Source organism: Pestalotiopsis fici (assembly GCF_000516985.1).
Source record: "Pestalotiopsis fici W106-1 unplaced genomic scaffold PFICI_Scf_5, whole genome shotgun sequence".
Lineage (NCBI taxonomy): Eukaryota > Fungi > Ascomycota > Sordariomycetes > Amphisphaeriales > Sporocadaceae > Pestalotiopsis > Pestalotiopsis fici.
The window spans coordinates 3,263,670-3,283,105 of record NW_006917095.1 but is presented as its reverse complement, the minus strand read 5'-3'; the positions used below and the strand labels follow the sequence as shown (position 1 = coordinate 3,283,105).

Sequence of the window (19,436 nt, the reverse complement as noted above, 5' to 3'; positions counted from 1 at the left end):
TCTCTACGTTCCGGTTAAACTAAAAATAAGTTTATTTACTTTTGTTTTTTTTTTTTTTTTTTTTTTTTAACTTTCCATTGTTTAAACTGTTGTCTGTGATCCAATAACTCTCGTTCCATCGCCTAACAACAGGGATACATGCCATGATATGATCAAGAGTGAACTTCATCTGGTTTAGGTGGGCGACTCTCGACAACGTGCTGCGCCAAAACCTCCTTGCTCCGCTGACTGGTTCTAGATACCTAACTTGTCACATTCCCAACTAACATATGTGATCTATGCTCTATATTCTAAGCCCTGTTTGATGAAATTGTCATGTACTGAGGCGGATGTTCGCTCATCAATGGGATATACCGGACACCCTCCCCCTTCCCTTTACCGTTGGCGCAGGGCACTCTCATGTTTGAGCCAAAACCTTTTGCATGCAGTATGCCCCCAATGTTCCGTCCACCATTCTCCAAAACTATCTTCAACATCAAAGTCAACCCGCGCTAGCCGTTCATCTCGTTTGATGCCACAAATAACACAGGCTTTGGGGGCAGTCAGCACACCCTTGGCCGTCTGAGCCTGCATGTTGTCGCGAAGTTCAGGTATCTTGAGCTGCTGTGATGCATCCTTGATTGACTGGTTGGCCGCCGCTACTGCTGAGCGCAGACGACCCACGTGCTCTTTCCAAAGGTCCAGAACATCGGCTGCTTCTCGATCCTCTCGAATTGCTTGTGTCTTGTCCACTCCAGCTAATTTCATTCCCTTACTTCCCGCAGCTGAAATGGACATGCTTTGTGACAGGAATTTGTCTCGATGCCACCGCTGCTTCCGGCCAGCTATAATTCGGGCGGCTACAGTGGCAAGAAGTAGATAACCTCGCAGGAAATCAACGGTTTTAGGATCGGACAAGATGCGGTTTTTGATAGATGTCGACTTTCCACTGACCGGCTTGAATAGCGAATCGTTTGCTTGAGCGAGTAATTGCGGAAAGATGGATAATAACACTGAAGGTGGCGGAATATTTATCGGTGGTGCTGAGTCTGCCTTCGTATCGACCGACTTGTCATTTGGGTTATCTATTGCGTTCCAAGCCCATGTCGATACATCATCTCTTTCCGTGCTGCCGGTAGCTTGAGCCTTGACGGGCTCTGACTTTTGGTTATCAAATGCGTCCCATTCGCCCCAGTCGTCATTGGCTGTGTCTGCCTCCTTGCTGGCGGCAGGCTCCTCGGCCAAGCTATCAAACGCGTCCCAACCATCATTGATTTTCTGGGTCTTTCGGGCCGTTTGGGTTTTTGTAGAATCATTATCGAAGCTCGGCCACGCTGTCAGAGGAGTCGCGGTTTTAGCATCCTCATTCTTTGGCACAGGTTCCGGTTCTGTAGGTGTTTTCAGACCCAATCCCGGGAAAGGATTTCTGTCTCGGAAAGCAGGGGATTTTGGTGCTTGGGGATATGGAGATGCTGGCGCGTCCAGTGTCAAAGAGGAGAGCAAATCAGCAGTGTTCATTCTCTTGGTTGTGGATGTCGGTCTAGCCGTTGGAGGTGGGCTGAACAGGTCATCGGATAATAGATCACTAGATGCAGCCGGCGCAGGCGCAGGCGAGGCGACTGTCTCAAAGTCCCCAAAGTCGTCATCATCATCTTCCGCGACCTTTCCATCAAACTCATCAGCATCAAATAAAACATTGGGGTCGGCCCTCTGGGGCTGCTGCACGGGCTGTATTGGTTTCGCTGCTGGCGGCGGTGTGGATTTTTGCCCTCGGTCAAAAGACTGGCGCATCCATGGTGGCGATCTGACTTCTTCAGGCAAAACATTTGTGCCTGGAATATCAATGAGACTGTTGGTCATCAACTCAATGGTTGGGGCCCTTATAATTCTCGTCCGTTGTATGGCAGGGTTCTGAGGCGGCGGTTTCGTCGAGGCCGGAATAGGGGTAGCAGCCGTGGCCAGCTTTGGGGCCGGCGGTGCTATGGGGTCTGCAGTCTCAAAATCACCCCATCCATCATCGTCGTCGTCGTTGTCGTCGTTGTCGTCGTTTACTTCAGCCTTTGCCGGCTGGCGAATGCCTTGGCCGCCTGCGAAACTTCCCCACGGATCATTGTTGGTTGACGGAAAGGACGGGAATGGTTGAGTCTGCGAGACTACCGGGCTCTGAGCGGCAGAGCTCAAAAACGCGAATGGATCGGATGAGAAAGCGTTTGCCTGCGTCTTTGCTTGCGCTGCATTCTGCTGTTGCTTTTGCCCTTGATTGGGAGGTTGCGAAGGGCCATCGAAGGCCGCGAAGAGATCGGCAGACATGGTAACCCCTCTACTCGGGCGACATGATCGGCGAGAAGGGTGCAAGTTGAGATTGCTCTCACGCTAGAACGGGAAATTTGCGTGGTCGAGGTGGACAAGCAGCGAGAAGGTTCGTGCGTTGGGCGCGGTAATACAGAGAAAGGGGGCAATCAATCGAGGTTATCGTGTTTGTATGGAACTTGTTTATCAGAAAATTGATCTGCGTCCACTACGCCCGGTCGTACGGTCCGGTAAGGATTCCAGTTATCCCCGACGAATGCGGCGCTGGCCACCAGGGCACTGAGTTTTGGGACCGGTAGGCGGGAAACAATGACAGCCAACCAAAGCTACCCCGCGAAAAGGGCCCCGTGGCTGCAGGGATCTAAAGGCCTGTGGGGACTTGCTAGGGGGCTACGGTCCTTCAATAGCCAAGCTAGCGCGTCATCGCTCGTCATTTTTTTCTCCCAGGGCGAGGGCATGGGGCCGGTGATCGGTCGTCCATGACCATGATTGTACGTACCATGCGAGCCAGGCTAGGAAAATCAGAGTTGTGCTGGTGGAAGAGATTTCACGACTTGCTAACACCTTTGACTCTTTTTCTCTTCTGGTCGTAGAAACCATTCTGCTGTTTCAATGCGGATGCTTGGGCGATAATTTGCATTCCATATTCCCTCTTTTTAGTCTCGAAAAGACCACCATCTGAGTGCCGTCCTGGAACATCACCAGAAAGCACAAATCCTTGCATGACTCTTGCCAAGCCATGGCGCCCCCTACTGGTCCTCTCAACTTGGATGTTGAAGCCATCTCCGGAATTTGCGGGTAAGTCGAAACTTATCATGGCAAGATCTCAGACGGTGCTGACAATCACCTGCTTCCAGCTCCATATCCATAGCAGCATGGGTTGTAGTCTTCAGCCCGCAGATTCTCGAAAACTTTAGGCGCAGCTCCGCTGATGGTCTCTCGCTCCAATTCATCATTGTATGGCTGCTGGGAGATGTCTTCAACATTCTGGGAGCAGTATTTCAGGGCGTATTGCCAACGATGCTCATCCTCGCCATTTACTACACCATAGCCGACATGGTACTGCTAGGACAATGCTTTTACTACAAAGGTTTCACATGGAAGGATGAGGTGGTGCCACCACCTCCAAAGAAGACACCAAGGCCAGCCACGGGCGAAGCAGACGAAAGGACAGGTCTGCTCAATGGTCCTGGACCGCTTGCTCACTCTAGGGAACGACGGGACAGTAGCCAGAGCTGGAGCCACCTGTCTCCGGCCGTACCAATGCTCTCCGAACCGCCCACACGGCCTCCTCCACCATCAACGAGACTGCAGGTTGCCTTCAGAAATGCCGTGGCGATCCTGATGGTTTGTGTTGCTGGCATCGCTGGCTGGTATCTGAGCCGTCGCTACGCACGAAGCAAGCCATCCCAGCCAGCCGACAACCTGCCTGAATTCGACGTCCTCGGTCAGGTCTTTGGTTGGCTGTGTGCCGTCCTCTACCTTGGCTCTCGTCTGCCCCAGATTCTGCTCAATTGGCGTCGCAAGTCTGTGGAGGGCGTTTCCATGTTATTCTTCCTTTTTGCGTGCCTGGGCAACCTGACGTATGTTCTGTCAATCTTTGCATATGAGCCGACTTGTGCCAGTCCAAACCATTGCCGCTCAGGTGAGGCTGGCCGGATATATGGTCGCTATATCTTGGTGAATCTGTCGTGGTTGGCCGGCAGTTTCGGCACACTCCTTCTCGATTTGGGCATTTTTGCCCAGTTCTTCATCTATAGCAAGGACGAGTCGATTTCCGGCGATGATGATGAAGAAGCTTTCGAAGAGGCCGAAAGTGAGATTGACCAAGAACGCTGGGATCAGCGTCCAGTACTCGAACGCCTTGGATCTGGTCACACCTAAGCACCGTTTCGAATTTATTTTGTTGGCATGGACCACTCAACACTCGCTTTCAATAAAACGGACTGGAGAAATTTAAAGCAGAATAAAGTTCAGTATCCTTTAGGGCAGGGTATTTGCATATCGGAAAAGGCGTTTCAGAACTTACATTACATGCGGTGCAAACTGCTCGGCTGGCTTGAGCGACTTGAGGCTTATGATGGATTAGGTTCTGGCATTGCATAAAATGGCTTGGTTACTGTATAGTCTTTTTATACATCACCGTTCAATTATCTATAGCGCTTGTGGTAGGATCCCAAGTACAAGGTGCATATTGATCCGTCTCCAGCTTTCGCATATCCTCCTCATCAAGTTCAAAATCAAACACGTTAGCATTCTCCTTGATGCGCGACGTGGTAACACTCTTTGGAAGTGGGCTATATCCCTTTTGTAAACTCCACCTAATAAGAATTTGGGCAGCTGTTTTGCCGTGTTTGGCTGCCAGATCCTTGAGAACCTGCTCGTCCCACCTCTCGCCGCGGACTAGTGGACAAAATGCTTGTACAGCAACGCCATTGTCCCGGGCCCAGCTCACGATATCCGGGCGCGGGAGCCACGGATGCACCTCCCATTGCCCAACACTGATGACGCCGCCCCGGCCGGGACCGCCGCGCTCGGCCTCGAGCTCGGCAATGTGCTCCTTGAGCTCCCGGAGGTGGTGCACGCCATAGTTGCTCACGCCAATGCTGCGCACGTGGCCCGCCTCGACGGCTTCTACGAGCGCCCGCCACGCCCCCTTGCGCGCGGCGGAGCCCCCGTACGGCGCGTGGAGGAGCATCAGGTCGATGTAGTTCAGACCCGTCTCGTCCAAGGTACTGGTGACTGTTGCTTTGGCGGACTCGTATGACATGCCTGATTGTATTTTAGCCGAAAGACATCATACATGGTAGATCAATTCAAAGAAGATGGGAGGGGTTTGTGGTGCTCAAGAGGTTGAAGTATGTTGATATACCTTTCGGCCGAACCTTGGACGTGAAGAAGACTTCAGACCTTGGAACGGTAGAGGCCATGGACCGAATGGCACTGCCGCAAGGTGCTTCGTTTCGGTATGCCGAGGCCGAGTCGATCTGCCGGTAGCCTGCATTGAGGGCTTCCACCACGCAACGCTCGGCTTCCGCTACGGGACTGCGTTTTGTGGCGTCAGCAGTAGTCTTTCTTGACGTGCTCAATGATGTCTGGAAGGGGAGCAAGCGTTAGCAGGCGCCAACTCACGTTTGATACACCTACGTACACTCGTCAGTCTGAGTGTTCGAGTAGAATGTCCATGGGACTGATGGGTAGTAAACACGAACCCCGAATCCTAGCTGTGGCAGATCATGGCCACTAGCTAGTCTGATTTTTGACTCTGGTGAGAGTTTTGACATGTTCCTTAGTTCTTGAGAGAAGCGACCGAAGATCTTTCTATTCATTGACCCTGCTTGAAAAGTCTGGTCGGAGTGGCGTTTGACACCAAGGAGAATTGGCAGATGAAGTTGGTCTCAAGAAATTGATGTGTGATATCTATCGCCAGCGTCATTTGGCAACATAGGAATGGCTCTACGTATGTGGCCCGCTAGAGTTTCCCCACCCTACCTGGCCCGCACTATATGCATACTCGCCAATTCATGGCATAATCACATATGTGACTGTGGGTTAAGATCTATCTGATCCTTATTGAACACGGCGGATTGACTTGACATTTAATACGAGGATAAGTCATCATTCGTTCGAAGCTTCATTATACGAAACAGCTTAGAAAACAACTGACAAAACGTACAGAAGACAATCGTGTGTATATAGTCGGAATGGCTTGGCTACAGTCGTTCCTAGTTACCTAAATTGGGAAACTGCGAGAAATACTCCGATGAATGCCAAGTCTCCCAAAAGGGCGATATTCATCTGCGATTGCACGAGAATGTGTCTCTCGAAGTTCTCCACATACTCTATATGCGGACATGTGAGTCGACCTTTGTGAGTGGGGGAAAGATTAAAATCGTGGGTAGAGGGAGGGGTAAAGGGATTTGACGTCGACGTATTAAAAGGTTAACTTTCCTCGAACCTGACAACTTGCATTCTGTCGCCTTCCTCCCCACAATCCTTGCTGTTTCGAAATAATCACGCTCGGCTTATCATGGATGTCACAACCGATAAATTTACGCTCGAGGCCGAGCCCGGAACCGATATATGGAAGAAGCCGCCGGCTACAGATGTATCGAATGGTAAGGCCGTGTACTATTCATGAAAGGAATGATGGGGGGTAAAGTCTTGTATAATGTCCGCTGATGCGTTTACTCAAGCCCCTATCGCCCGAGCATCGTCGGGCCTGCTGACAAAGTTCCGATCGGCCAGGACGACATTTTGGGGACCCTGGACGGAACGGTACGATCAAGCTGGGCTGGTCTTAGTACTCAAACACTCGTCCTCTACCCAGCCAGCCAAATGGGTCAAGTTGGGGCTGGAGCTATATAATGGCAAACCCCATCTCAGCACCGTGGCCTGTGACCGCTGGGCCGATTGGAGCATCGTCCCCCTTGTCGAAGATTACTCCAAGTCGGGACTGACTTTGGAGGTAGTCCGGGAGGCAGATGAGCTTGGAAAAAGTGCGTGGGTTTATCATCTTGTCCTCGACGAGAGCGGCAAAGTGAAAGAAAAGCGTCCAATGCGGGAGATCTGCTGGTTCTTTGCCGACGAGGATGAGACTGGGGGAGAGGAGTGGATCTTGGATGTTAGTCCACTGGTTGCTCGCCCGGAAAAGAATGCCAACGCATCGCTCAAGGTTGATTTCAGTGAGTTCCAAGTCAAGTGGCATACATAGGAATAACTTTGTTTCCCCAGTGCGGCTGGGAAAGCACACTGAGGAATGATTCGACTGAATGACACTGTTGCTTGTAATGCCAGGCGGGGTTCGGCTAGTACCAGCATCCGTTGTATGAGCAGTTTAGCTGCATGGTATAACTATGAGGAGTATAAGGTGCAGAAAGTGCCTAATTCGGAAGAAAGCCTTAACAATATCAAGAGGCCTCCTACTCATGATAATAAATAGCTCATGTAACCGAAGTTTACTTAGCATCAGAAATTAGTGCAACAAGGCCAGATCCAATCCCGCTTGTCAGCACATGGGGAAGCAATCATTTCGAGTATATTCCCACCTCAAATCCAACCTGTCCTGGACGCATTGGCACACAAAGCAAACTCGAAAGGACACGCGTTTCCATGGACGCATTTCCATCCGAAGTTCTGCACATTGTTTTCTCGCACCTTGAACTCAAAGACGTCGGCCAATTTCGTCTCGCATGCAAGACTTTCAACGATATTAGCGCTTACATCTTCTTTCAAAACATTACCTTTTATTTACACACGGACGATTTGCGACACCTTCGACATGTCACGCAGAAGTATCCGACATGCATACGATCTCTCGTGTATAGAGGCAGAACGATCGTGGACGAAGTGTGTGCCGACGACTTTGCCGAACAACATTCAGAGTACATGATCTTGAAGTATGGAAGGGAGCTCGAACATTCCTCAGACGACTTACAAGAACAATATGCGCGGTATAAAGACAAGCTCGCGGCTCAGCGTAGGCTGATTGATGCCAAAGATGATTTCAGATGCTTGGCTGAAGTAATAGGAAGCCTTCCACAGCTCCAGTCCATCACTGTCAATCCAGACGTGTACTTCTTCCCTGACCACAATCCACACAACCTCAAGTCCCCCTTTGATGAACTCTTTTATGAATGCAGCCAAAAGTCCGGGTTTGATTTGGTTCGTCATGTCGAGGCCGTCTTCTCCGCCTTGCAAAGAGCAGCCGCCAAGATCGAAGTTTTGCGCCTCGGCCCCGTCCACTGGCGGGTGATTGAGCACAATGTCAGTGTACTGAGCACACCTATTCAAGCACTCTCAAACTTGAGACATCTTGAGCTGGTCTTCACCCTAGGAAAATGGTCGCCGTGCCAAGCCTCGGCGTGCCGCGAGGTGGTGAGGTCAGGCGCATTGCGGAGCTTCCTGAGCACTCTCCCTCACCTCGAGGTCCTGAATGTGGATTTCTCCTCGATAGGCCACTCACGGAAGTTTGGTGCTTCCGTCGATGATATAATACCCTCGGATCGTACATGGAGGTACCTCCACAGTCTGGCCCTGAGGAATATGGAAGAGGGACAACAAGACTTTATGAGTGTGATGGAGCGACACAAGGAATCTCTTCGAGAAGTGTGTCTTTCAAATATCAGACTTGGCGAGATATCCCTGCCTGTCCTTCTGGAAGAAATACGAAACACCTTGAGCTTGAGTTATACTTGTATCTGTGGTTTCATCACCGGGTCGGCTGATGCTCAAGGCAAAACGGAGTGGCTGTTGCTGCGCTCTACGATTGGTGGGGATTGGCATCGGGTCATCAATTATGTGAGTCATTCCAATTCAATATTCCGTTGTGCACATTGCCAATGAAGTGGTGAATCTTTGCACGTATATCATGCTACACACGAACTTCCATCATCCTTTCGATACGCAGTCTGACCGTGAAATAGTGTTGTCGCGGCAGTGGCTCACCCAAAAATGGGGTTTGCCCAATATCAGAAGATTGGGACATGAATCGAACAGACGATGACAAAATCCAATATGAGGAGATATATCAATACGAGGCTCGATTTCGCCGTTCTCAACCATTTCCTGGATTTTTTGCGGCCAAGAAGAACGGTCCAGGATGCTAAGAACGTCACCACAGGTAAGAACAAATAGCATATGCCTTGGAAGGGAGATTCTATAGAAAAGAGAGCCAATTGGTCAATTCGGATAATTCTGAAACATTTTCTACTTCCAAGCAGATCAAATGTCATGCTGCTGGCTGTGTCTATGTTGCCAACATTTGGGGATTCCTGGTTTGCTCATTTATTCATAAATACATTATTGGCTTCTTTCTTTCTTTCTTTGTGACTCTAGACCTCGCTCATTGCGTCTCTATTTCTCATGCAAGAAGAAGACACAATATAGCATTGCATTTTTCAACAATCATCTCCAAATTATAGTAGCATTCAAGGTTTGTATGATCATATTGGCTGAGCGTAAATGTAGTGGTGGGGATCCGTCTAGCGGGACTTGGCTGGCGGCGGCCACCTGTCCCATGCAAGCTAAGCTACAGTACCTCGTCCTCCCATGTGAACAATCGGGCATATCACACTACAAGCACCTTACTGCAAACGCCGACACCTGTCTCTGAGGCGAGCTTTCCCTTGGAAATCGCTTGCCAATCTGCTGCCTTACTCGAATGACGGACTAGCCAGACCCCGCCAACCTCGAACTCCTCGATTGGACCTCGCGAATCGCCGCGAGCCAAAGCCCGTCATGGCGGCGCCCGATACCTCGAACCTCACCTCGTCCAGCCAGGTCTTCGAGACCTACACGCTGCCCCAGATACGCGCGATCCACAAGACGCTCCATGTGGAAATTGACGAAAAGGCTGCGCGGCTGCGCACCCAGGTCGGCAACAGCTACCGCGAGCTGCTGGGTACCGCCGACACCATTGTGCAGATGCGCCGGGACATGAGCGACGTGCAAATCGTGCTGGGGCGCATGGGCGGCAAGTGTGGCCGGACTGTCGTGGAGGGCAAGGTCGCTGGTCTCGGTGGCTTCCGCGGCCGCGACGACGTGGAGGCGGAGCTGAGCCGGGCCGCCCGAGTCAAGCTGCTGGAGGCCTGCGCCCTGACGGCCGGGCGTTTGCTCAAGGGCGGCAAGGAGGGCCGAGGCGAGAGGCTCGTCTTGGTCGCGAGGACCTTGGTTCTGATTCGGCTACTCATTGCTAGTTTCGGGGATGCGAGCACGCTCGAGGAAGCCAATCTGCGGACAGCATTGGAAACAGCAAAGAAGAGCCAGAGAAGCTTGAAGAATAGATTGCTGCGAGGGATTGGCAAGATTCTCGACAAGGTCAGCAACGACGCGGACCAGGGCGATATTCTCAAGGCGCTATGTGCATACAGTTTGGCAGAGAGCTCAGGTGCAAAGGACGTCCTGCGTCATTTCCTGAATGTAAGAGGCGAAGCCATAGTCCTCGAGTTCGACGCCGATGAGCACGAACGGGATAGAAACACTGGGAATGTACTGCGGGGGCTTGATCTCTACACAAGAACACTGCTTGATGTCCAGTCTCTGGTGCCCAACAAATTATCAGATGCTCTAGCCGACCTCAAGAGACGACCTCTGCTAGCTGATGCATCACTCAAAGCACTGGAGGGACTACGTCTAGACGTTTATGAGAGATGGTGTGGGGACGACATTCAATACTTTACTCCTTTCATACGGCACGATGATTTGGATGGGATACTAGCCAAGTCGATGCTCACAAGCTGGGCCAAGAAAGGCGGCGAAACACTACTCGACGGACTCGGCAAGACCTTGGCACACATGTCCGAGTTCAAGACAATTATCGATTTGCGGACCAAGGTCCTGCAGCATTGGGTCAGAGAAGGCGGCAAGGCAAGAGGTTTTGATCCGTCCGAATTGCTAAATGGATTGCGTGGTGTCATCAATACACGTATCTTGGCCGTGTTGGATGTCAAGGTGTCCAAACTCCGCCTCATTGGCTCTGAAGTCGCCGCGACACTTGACACTTGGCAAGCTGGCGCCGTTGATCCTCGAAAGAGCCTCTGGGATGAGGAGATGCTCAACATGGATGTAAGTATCGGCGCGAAGCACATCTCTCACGAGGTCCTCTCGCGTCTTCATGGCAGGAACGATGCCGCATCCCGAGCAGTCTCGAGTTACAGCTCATGGTACCGTTTGATTGATGACGTGGAGGAAATTGTTCAGCAGCTCCAGCGCCAACGTTGGGATAATGATGTGGATGAGATTGAGGACGAGGAAACGATTGAGACTCGACAAGAACTTTTAAGCAAGCAGGACCCGCAAAAGATTCACGAGCAATTGGACAAGACTCTTGAACAAGCATATCAGAGCCTGGACGAACAGTTGGGCAAGCTCTGGCACACGCACAAAGATGCCAGTAATGGCCAGATTGCAATGTATCTGCTTCGCATTATACGTAGCATTCGAAGCCAACTGCCCAGGCTGGACAACACCAAGTCTTTCGGGTTGGAGATGGTTCCCTCACTTCATGAACGATTGGTCGGCCATGTCATTGTCGCACCGCTAGAGGAGTTTCAGAAGACAGCTTTGACGAGGAACCGAGTGATTGGCCGCGTGCTCTGGGAAGGCGAGCCAGCTTTGCCTTCACAACCATCCCCCGACTCGTTCAAGTTACTGCGAAATTTGGTCACCTCCATGGGCGATGCTGGTTTGGACCTCTGGAGTCCTGCTGCTCTGACAAAACTCAAGAAGAGGTTTGGCACTCAGCTTACGGATGCATGGCGAGTGAAGCTGGATGAATTTTCAGAAAGCAATGCAGATGTAAAGACCGAGAAAGCCCCGGAAGCTAAAGAAATCAAGGAAAGCGAAGAAAATCAGGAGGGCACAGAGACCAAGGAAGACTCTAATGTCCAAGGAATTCTGGAACATGACGGTGATGATGATTTAGAACTCAAGGAAAAGGCAGCAAAAGAGTCCGAGACCAAAAAGGAGCTCCTCATTCAATGGGTCTACGACATGTTGTTATTGCAGACAAGCTTGGGCAGTGGCGGAGATTCAAATGAAAGCTTGGCAACATTGGCCCAAGAGGTTTTCAAGAAGACGGATTTGCCGACTGAAGCGAGAGAACGCATGGCAAAGACTTCACAAGAGTACTGGAAAAGGACAAGTCTCTTATTTGGGCTTCTTGGCTAAAATACAGCATGGACCAAGATCCATCATCAAGAAGAAAAAAAACACTTAATATCTCACTGCGCTTGCTTTCTGTGTGAATAACTTATAACTTGTGTCGCTTTTGGCCACTGGCAATCTTGGCAAACTCGGCCTGAGGAACACCACTCATGAATCTTCCCAAACCGGCAAACACTTCGCTCGTGTTTTGAATATCCAAAATGTCCTTTTCCGGCTGCCGAATCAAGGCCTTGATGCCCGTCAAGCTGTCGCCAATCAAGTGCTCGCCGAGCTTATCATCAATCTCCTGGAGGACGAGCTGGCGGAACTTTGCGTCGTCGCCCTTTTCCACGTCAAAGATCTTGTTGACAAAGCCCGTCTGGAGCAGCTCGTCGCTGGGGATGCGGCGGCTCATGATGAGGGCCTCATTGGCCTTGCTGGGGCCGAGGCGGCGGACGAGGGCGCGCGAGGCGCCGCCCTCGGCCACGAGGCCCAGGGACGAAAAGGGCGTGAGCAGAAAGGCGTGCGGCGCCGCGTAGATAAAGTCGGCGTGCGCGGCCAGGGCGGCCGACAGCCCAATGACGGGCCCGTTGAGCCCCACGACCAGGATCTTGGGGTGCGTGTAAAAGGCCTGCGTCGCGTTGAGGTTGTTGGCGACAAAGGAGCGCAGCCACTCAAAGTACGGGTCCGAGTCTGCTGGCACGCTCTTGCCAAAGGAGACGTCGGCGCCGCTGTCGAAGCATGTCAGTATATCAAAGTTGCCGCGGTTCAAGAAGGGGGGGGGGCCCAAGCAATGATGGGCGTATTGTTGCGGGAAAAGAAATCAAGACATACGCTGAAAAGTACCGGCCCTTGGCCGTCAAGAATGTTATGTAGACCTCGTCGTGCGTAGCAATCTCCCGTAGAATCTGAGACAACTCAAAGTATTGCGGGCCGCTGAGAGCATTGAGCTTCTTCTCATTCGTTATGGTGACAATGGCCACCCGACCCGTGTACTCGACTTGAAATGCTGCAGACGGCATTGTGGGCAATGTGATGATGTATGGGGGATGTCAATTTCTCCCGTTATTACTATGCGAAACTCGAGACAGCAATGGCGCACAGGTCAATGAATCGCAAACAACTTGGGATGATGACCGACGATAGTTTTCTGAATTGATCTCCTCTTGTGTCTTTCTTTTTCGCAGAATGATGCGCATCCACGCAAATAAGCACGGCAATAGGCGTCTTGTACCGAATTTATTTGGTGTTTCGTTTTCCCCGGACCCTCAAGTGCCTCGGCTCCCTTATTTACCCCACACTCTCCACAAAACTACACAGCAGCAAGCGGGGGGCCCTGTAAGGAGTCTATATCCCTGGCCCAAAATATGTATATTGCCAAGCAGGATTATAGCAAAAGCTAGATTCCTACCTAGGCATTCTTTTGCTTTATAATCTACCTAGGCAAGTCCTTTATACAGTAGCCTTGGTCATGCAAGTGAAGTCCACGAGGTACTGCACCAAGTAGTATGGTTCATGCTTATAATCAATCGACATGTCTTACCAAGTGTACATTATTGACTGTCCGTATTCATAATCGCTATCCTTCCATTTGCCAGTCATATCGAGAACCAAAATAAATCCCATTCAAATCTAAAAGTTTGGTCGAGATGGTAGTGTCTAGTCCATCTATTCGCTACTGACAAGATAAATGCAATCGAAAATTTGGACAGCCATTGCACACTGTATACGAAATTGGCTCACAGCTTTACATATCCTGTGGGCTTACCGGATTTTCCAATCTCAGATTCTGCTGGAAAGCCTTTTTAATATTACTGAAGAAGTATCCAACATGGTCATGCATTGCCTCGGGTCGCTATAAGAGACAAGAAGGAGGCACCAAGCTCGACGAGAAAACACAGCACTGGACATGTTGAGAGCAAAGGCATCCAGGCGTGCCGTGTATCCAAGTCGTGCGAATTGTGTCGAATCATCTTGAGCATGGAACAATATTTCAACAAGACCAAGTTATCGTTTCATATTGATGCATTTTTGCATCCATTTCCTCCAGATCCCCTCAGCGTTGTATATAGACACGGTAGTAGCTAAACTTGAGCTCGCCCTCCACCTGCTTCAGAACCATGTTGCCGGCCCACGAGACGCCCTGGCTCTCGCCCGTCTTTAGTTTGTACACCAGGTCGCCATACAGCATGTACTCTGTCACTTGTGCGCCCCCGTCGTCGGCAAAATTGCTCTCAAAGACCTTGAGGGGCTGATGTTTCCGTGCTGCCACCTTTTCCCACATCTTTTCTCGGATCTTTCGGATTTCTGGCTCTCTCACTTCATTAAAGATATCCCAAAAACGCCAGTGGCAGGGGAAGAAAAAAGAAAAGCAGACCTACCATTGACGCCCTCTGCCCTATCCGGACCCATGACCAGCACGGCATCAGGCAAAAAGTGCGAGACCCATTCCTCATTCTTGGTCGGGTCATCCGAGATTTGGTAGAAATTCGACACAAATGCACGAATCTTGTCCTCGGCGGCGATGCTGCGCGGGAACGCCGGGTTATAGTCGGAAGATGCCATGGCGATCCAAAGTACCAACGAAACAGTTCAAGGGCCCAGAAGGAAAGGAAAAACAACACACACACACACACACACACACACGAGGCCCGTTTACAAATCGCCTCAAAATGCTGCCCTGGATCAACTATGGACGCATGTACCCGGCGGCCAGCTATGTTCCGGATTGGCCTCGCACGGTTGGCCGAGATCTTTATCGTCTTTTTACAATTGTTGAATCGGTTGCGTCATGACGGATCAGGTCTGGACTCTTGGTTACGGGGCTGGTTTTTTGAGGCAAGCAAGTAAGTAGTGGAAAGCCCGGCTATGGCCCCGCCGAATACACTCCAACGGCCACGAACTTTGCGGGTCCCGTCGACGATGCAGTCTTTTACTATGTAGATGGATTCATCGCAAAGCTATTCACACTCATGACTTGCTTTAATGACTGATTTCGTGATGCTTGGAATGAGCATCGAGAGATTAGATATCGTTTTTTTTTTATCTGCATAAGTACATATTTGCATCTTATGTTGTTGGCTCTGATCGAGATTTGTCTTTCATGGCCGATTTGACAGCGTATCCCGGCAATCGATTCGTAGGCTAGCCCGCCCGTATGGGAAAGCTAGTCAGTACATGGGACGATTTAGCCAGGGAAATGAATACTCTGGAATTAGATAGGCCATTGAAGCCCAACCAAATGGTGAGGCTCTTTACGATACCAAGTTGGAGAAAAGTCGTGTCACTTTGACAATTTCGTATGTCATATACCGCCGTCAGAATGTAAACCTGCTTGTGAGACTATAGACCGGCTGACTAGAAGTACCTGCAACTGAATCGAGATGGTAAATAGAGAAGATCGCACGATCCTTGCCATGGACGTGTATACACTGTTGTTATACCATGGCATTGAGGATTCGGACGAAGCACTTACGCTAACGGTATTGGATAGTCTTGTATGGCACGTCTACTACTCTTGACTCCCTCTTGTATTGTTGAAAATGTGGGAAACCAGCTGTTCATAATTCCCCGAGAAGGCTTAATAAAGTGTTTTTTGCCCCGAGTTGTAATGCTATCCTACAATCTACAATGGAATTTATAGTAGCTTTCGTCTGTTACACATTGCTCAAACATAGTCACCCATGCTTTGCCAAGTGTTTTAGAGTTGAACCTCGATTGCAACTCGATTTTTTATTGATTTGTCTATACTGAATTGGAGCGAGAGAATAATGTAATAAACGAAACGCCACCCAATGCCGCTATGAACCCATATAAAACAAAATCATACCTAACCTACACAAAAGGGGACTAATTTGATAACCTCCTTCCAGTATCTGTGCTCATCAAAAGGGTTCTTCCCTTGTAAATTGGAGGTTGGTGGGGTAATATAATCAAGAGCAATTCTGCTCTGGAAGTCCTGAATGTGGACGTTCTCTTCTTCTTTCATATTTTCTCTCTTAAGCAACAGCGCGGCCGAGGGCCTCGCCCATTTCTCGTTCGCCGATACTGCTTGGCTTGCGCCGCACCACCTTGAGCGGATAGCCCGCGGCCCGGAGCTGATCGTCGTCGACACCGCCGAGCAGGCCAACCACGTTGACGCCCGGACCGCTAAAGAACATGTTGCAAATGGTGTTGGGGTACAGCGGCCGGCACATGGACAGGTCGAATCCAGCGTTGGCGATCCGTTGGTGGATCCCTGCAACGGCATACGAGGGTGCCAGCGCGACAATGACGGAGCGCCGGACTGGTTCTGGTGAGGCGACGTTCTTTCGCGAGGAGGACGGAGAGGAGAGGTATTCTGAGTAGGTATTCCACGAATCCTCCTCGAATTTGCGAATCTGTTCCGTAGCCTCGAATCCGTTCATTACTGGCATGACGAGGTCTGAGAGAAAAGATCAAGAGTGAGCTCGAGTCGAAATCGGGTGTATGGCTTGGTCAGGTTGGACTCGAGACGGTGTAGCTACTTACCCATCAAGATGCATCTAAATTTGACTGGATCTCGCTTATACATTTCAACAGCCTCCTGGCCATTTTCGGCCATCTCATACGGCTGGCCCCATCTCTCGCAGATCTTTGCAAGAATCTAAGGAAAAGAGAAGCGTCAATATGATCGTTCATGTACTCACCCACGATTTCGGTTGTGCAAAAGAGTAACAAGACACAACTTGATGTGGCATACCTTTCTATCTATCGGATTGTCATTCACAATGAGTAGGGTAAAGGCACCATTTGGCTCGGCCTTTTTGGGGGGAGCGGGCAACACAGAGGGCGAAGTAGGGGCGCTGACGGGTTTCGTGATGGATGAAGGCTCCTCGGTGAGCATGGGGTTGAGATAGATGGAGCCCTTGGGAATCGGTATGGCGATGGAGGAGAATCCGGGCGGAGGTAAAAGTCCCAAGAAGGAAGCCAACGACGGGGCGCCCAACGGCGTAGTTGGTCCTGTGCTGGGTCCTTCTATGTCCGCCATGTCATGTCAAGGAGAAATGGGACAGCATCGAACAGATCTATTCTATTGTGCCAAGCGCATGGCACATGGTAAATCGATCTCTCTCAAAAGATAAAAGGGTGTACCCTCACCAAACTGTTACTTGGTCGAGGATATATACCACGAGCAAAGGCCGCATACAGGGGAGATAAGATTTAATAAAAAAGGGTTCAAAGGCCGAAGTGGATAATCTGTTAAAAGTAGATGGTGGTGGTGGTAGTAGTAGTAATAGTAGCAAAACACCTAGCAGTGGTTGGTCCCTGTGAGGGAAAAAAAAGCAGATAGCAAATAATGCAGGGTCCCGGGGGACTTCTTTAGTGAGCTTGGTGTGAGTTCGCTTCGGGTCAGCGCCTCACCCTTCAAACGGCCTGGTGGGGTTGCCGATCTCTACGTCATGTAACCCAAAATCAGCAGTTTCTGTAAATGACAGATTAGTGACGGAAGCTCGGGGACGTGGGCGGTGGGTTTGGTGAGTCGGAGGGATCACCGCAGCAAATCACAATCAGTCTACGAATACTTGCTAGTCGTAAATGGAACAATCAAAAATTGACATGGGACTTTGTCGTGTCTGTCTGTGTGGAGTGCAAAATTCTAGAATCCCCCTTCCGCAAGCAGACATGGACCAATCGAGATGATGGGGAATTTCCATTTCACTGTAGTTTTTTTTTGTTCATTAGTTCTTGAAGAAGCAAAAATGCAACTAAACTTATCCATACAGTCAAGCAAGTCTAACCGCCTATTGGTTTTTAGCCGATTCCGGACACCCTGTAACGCCGCGCATGCATGCCTTTCTGTTCTTGCTCTCTTTCGCTCTCTGACTACCGCCAGGGGCAAAATCTACCAGATCCCAATCTGATTCTGTTTGTGCCCATTCACCTGCCCACTCTATCGGGCAACGGCTGCACTCAGAACCTGGGTTCTGAAAAAGGCACCCTTGGTCCGTTCAATCACCTGCTGGTACACGCTGCTGGGCGGGTGGTTCATGACTACTGTACCCTCCTTGTAATCAATCTTGGCATCCACTCTGGTGTCGCGGATCAGGTTGACAATCCACTTCTCTCCCTCATCCTGGCCAAGACCTAGACGCGCGCTCAGATCCTTAATGTCGATACGGGCGTGGATCTTGCAGTAGCTCTCAGAGATAAGATGACGGGCAGCATCAACAAAAAGGTCAGCAGTAGAAATGAGGAAGAAGTCGGTCTTCAGAATCTCCTCGGCAAGTGAAAGCTGGCGTTGAGCCTCCTCAAAGTCAAAGTCAATGTAGAGGGCGCGGACAAAGTCGGTAATGGGGTCCGAGTACTCGTAAGCCTCCTGCTTGACAATGCGGATAATGTCCTTGAGCTGCTTCTGGTACTGGCCAGAGTTTCTCGTGCGGCCGCGGCCGGTGATGACGGTGGCGGTCAGGTATCTTAGGATCCAAGGGCAGCTAGTCTGGATGCTGTTGATAAAAGGCGGGCTAAAGAAAAGGTCGAGAATCTGGTCTCGGGTCGAGTCGTCGTTGAAGAGGGGGAACAGAGCCCAGTGAATGAGCCATGATCGGTTGTTGAGCTGTGCCAGGGGGTTGTTGAACAGCTTGCCGTCAATGGTCTCCTTGACCTTGAGCAGCTCCTCCACGGCCTCCTTCCAGTTGGTGGTGAGAATCTCGGAGGCGAGCTTTCCCCATGTCGCGGCAGCCACCTTGTCGTTATCGGTGGAGAGCACACGGAACTGGTATAGAAGCTCTGATGCAGCGGCGTAGTTGCCGCAGCTGTACTGGAAGTTACCAAAATCGTAGAGAGCGTTCACGTTGTCCACCGTGACCTGTCGCATAGCATGTCAGCATTCATGTCCAATTTATTCTTGCATCATTCAGTCAATGACATACGCCGTGCTCCTTCTTCAAGAAATCCAAGTTGGCAACCTTGTCGCTACGCAGGTTGTTGACGACCTCCTCGTTGCCCAACAGATCTGTAATCTTGCTCGTCTCGTCCTCGAACTGCTCCAGGCGCGACAGAACCTTTTGGCGCTTGTCGTTGAACTCTGCGGGCACCTCGTCCAGACCGTCCAGCTCAGCCTTCAGGCTACCGATGAAGTCGGTCATGTTGGTCGTCTTGAGCAGCTCATACTTGGCCTTGGTGAACTCGAGAGCCTTGGCGTCATCGTCCTCGGCGACCTGGTTGTTGGCGAACTCCAAAAGGGGAAAGATGAGGTGGCGGTCGAGGTGAGCCACCAGCTTGGGGAGCAGATCGTATTCGGCCATCTTGTCGCAAAGGTCCTATGTGGCGCTGCGATGGGAGTCTGGATCTGGGGGTCCTGGGTTCGGAGGTGGTGTATGACTTTACTCCCAGCGAACTCGAAGTCAAATCAATGAATGGCGGGGCAGTTCACCGAATTTGCACACAAACCCACGAAAGTGAGGGAACGAGCGCGGGTTGTGGAGAAGTGAGCCGGAGATTTGCCGCCCAGCGCGTGTGGAAATTTTAGTGACTGCTGGTGT

The 19,436-nt window shown here is 50.7% G+C and overlaps 10 protein-coding genes across 10 annotated transcripts; 4 read left to right on the top strand and 6 right to left on the bottom strand.

Moving 5' to 3' along the window:
• Window positions 1-375: 375 nt before the first annotated feature.
• On the bottom strand, window positions 376-2,289 carry PFICI_08300 (uncharacterized protein; the record flags this gene model as incomplete). Its single annotated transcript, XM_007836881.1, has 1 exon — window positions 376-2,289. One exon carries the CDS (start codon window positions 2,287-2,289, stop codon window positions 376-378), a length of 1,914 nt encoding a protein of 637 aa, XP_007835072.1.
• Window positions 2,290-3,028: 739 nt separating this feature from the next.
• On the top strand, window positions 3,029-4,173 carry PFICI_08299 (uncharacterized protein; the record flags this gene model as incomplete). The annotated part of the gene is made up of 2 exons (XM_007836880.1): window positions 3,029-3,087; window positions 3,147-4,173. The coding sequence occupies 2 exons, from the start codon at window positions 3,029-3,031 to the stop codon at window positions 4,171-4,173; spliced, it is 1,086 nt and encodes a 361-aa protein (XP_007835071.1).
• A 262-nt stretch (window positions 4,174-4,435) lies between these two features.
• PFICI_08298 (uncharacterized protein) lies at window positions 4,436-5,573 on the bottom strand (the record flags this gene model as incomplete). The annotated part of the gene is made up of 4 exons (XM_007836879.1): window positions 4,436-5,061; window positions 5,162-5,334; window positions 5,422-5,432; window positions 5,502-5,573. 4 exons carry the CDS (start codon window positions 5,571-5,573, stop codon window positions 4,436-4,438), a joined length of 882 nt encoding a protein of 293 aa, XP_007835070.1.
• A 746-nt stretch (window positions 5,574-6,319) lies between these two features.
• On the top strand, window positions 6,320-7,003 carry PFICI_08297 (uncharacterized protein; the record flags this gene model as incomplete). Its single annotated transcript, XM_007836878.1, has 2 exons — window positions 6,320-6,407; window positions 6,486-7,003. The coding sequence occupies 2 exons, from the start codon at window positions 6,320-6,322 to the stop codon at window positions 7,001-7,003; spliced, it is 606 nt and encodes a 201-aa protein (XP_007835069.1).
• Window positions 7,004-7,401: 398 nt separating this feature from the next.
• On the top strand, window positions 7,402-8,897 carry PFICI_08296 (uncharacterized protein; the record flags this gene model as incomplete). The annotated part of the gene is made up of 2 exons (XM_007836877.1): window positions 7,402-8,589; window positions 8,715-8,897. 2 exons carry the CDS (start codon window positions 7,402-7,404, stop codon window positions 8,895-8,897), a joined length of 1,371 nt encoding a protein of 456 aa, XP_007835068.1.
• A 631-nt stretch (window positions 8,898-9,528) lies between these two features.
• PFICI_08295 (uncharacterized protein) lies at window positions 9,529-11,958 on the top strand (the record flags this gene model as incomplete). Its single annotated transcript, XM_007836876.1, has 1 exon — window positions 9,529-11,958. The coding sequence occupies one exon, from the start codon at window positions 9,529-9,531 to the stop codon at window positions 11,956-11,958; it is 2,430 nt and encodes an 809-aa protein (XP_007835067.1).
• An 82-nt stretch (window positions 11,959-12,040) lies between these two features.
• On the bottom strand, window positions 12,041-12,956 carry PFICI_08294 (uncharacterized protein; the record flags this gene model as incomplete). The annotated part of the gene is made up of 2 exons (XM_007836875.1): window positions 12,041-12,665; window positions 12,769-12,956. The coding sequence occupies 2 exons, from the start codon at window positions 12,954-12,956 to the stop codon at window positions 12,041-12,043; spliced, it is 813 nt and encodes a 270-aa protein (XP_007835066.1).
• A 1,034-nt stretch (window positions 12,957-13,990) lies between these two features.
• Window positions 13,991-14,499, bottom strand: PFICI_08293 (uncharacterized protein; the record flags this gene model as incomplete). Its single annotated transcript, XM_007836874.1, has 2 exons — window positions 13,991-14,253; window positions 14,316-14,499. The coding sequence occupies 2 exons, from the start codon at window positions 14,497-14,499 to the stop codon at window positions 13,991-13,993; spliced, it is 447 nt and encodes a 148-aa protein (XP_007835065.1).
• A 1,433-nt stretch (window positions 14,500-15,932) lies between these two features.
• Window positions 15,933-16,942, bottom strand: PFICI_08292 (uncharacterized protein; the record flags this gene model as incomplete). The annotated part of the gene is made up of 3 exons (XM_007836873.1): window positions 15,933-16,357; window positions 16,444-16,558; window positions 16,655-16,942. 3 exons carry the CDS (start codon window positions 16,940-16,942, stop codon window positions 15,933-15,935), a joined length of 828 nt encoding a protein of 275 aa, XP_007835064.1.
• Window positions 16,943-17,845: 903 nt separating this feature from the next.
• On the bottom strand, window positions 17,846-19,199 carry PFICI_08291 (Eukaryotic translation initiation factor 3 subunit E; the record flags this gene model as incomplete). The annotated part of the gene is made up of 2 exons (XM_007836872.1): window positions 17,846-18,760; window positions 18,825-19,199. The coding sequence occupies 2 exons, from the start codon at window positions 19,197-19,199 to the stop codon at window positions 17,846-17,848; spliced, it is 1,290 nt and encodes a 429-aa protein (XP_007835063.1).
• Window positions 19,200-19,436: the final 237 nt, after the last annotated feature.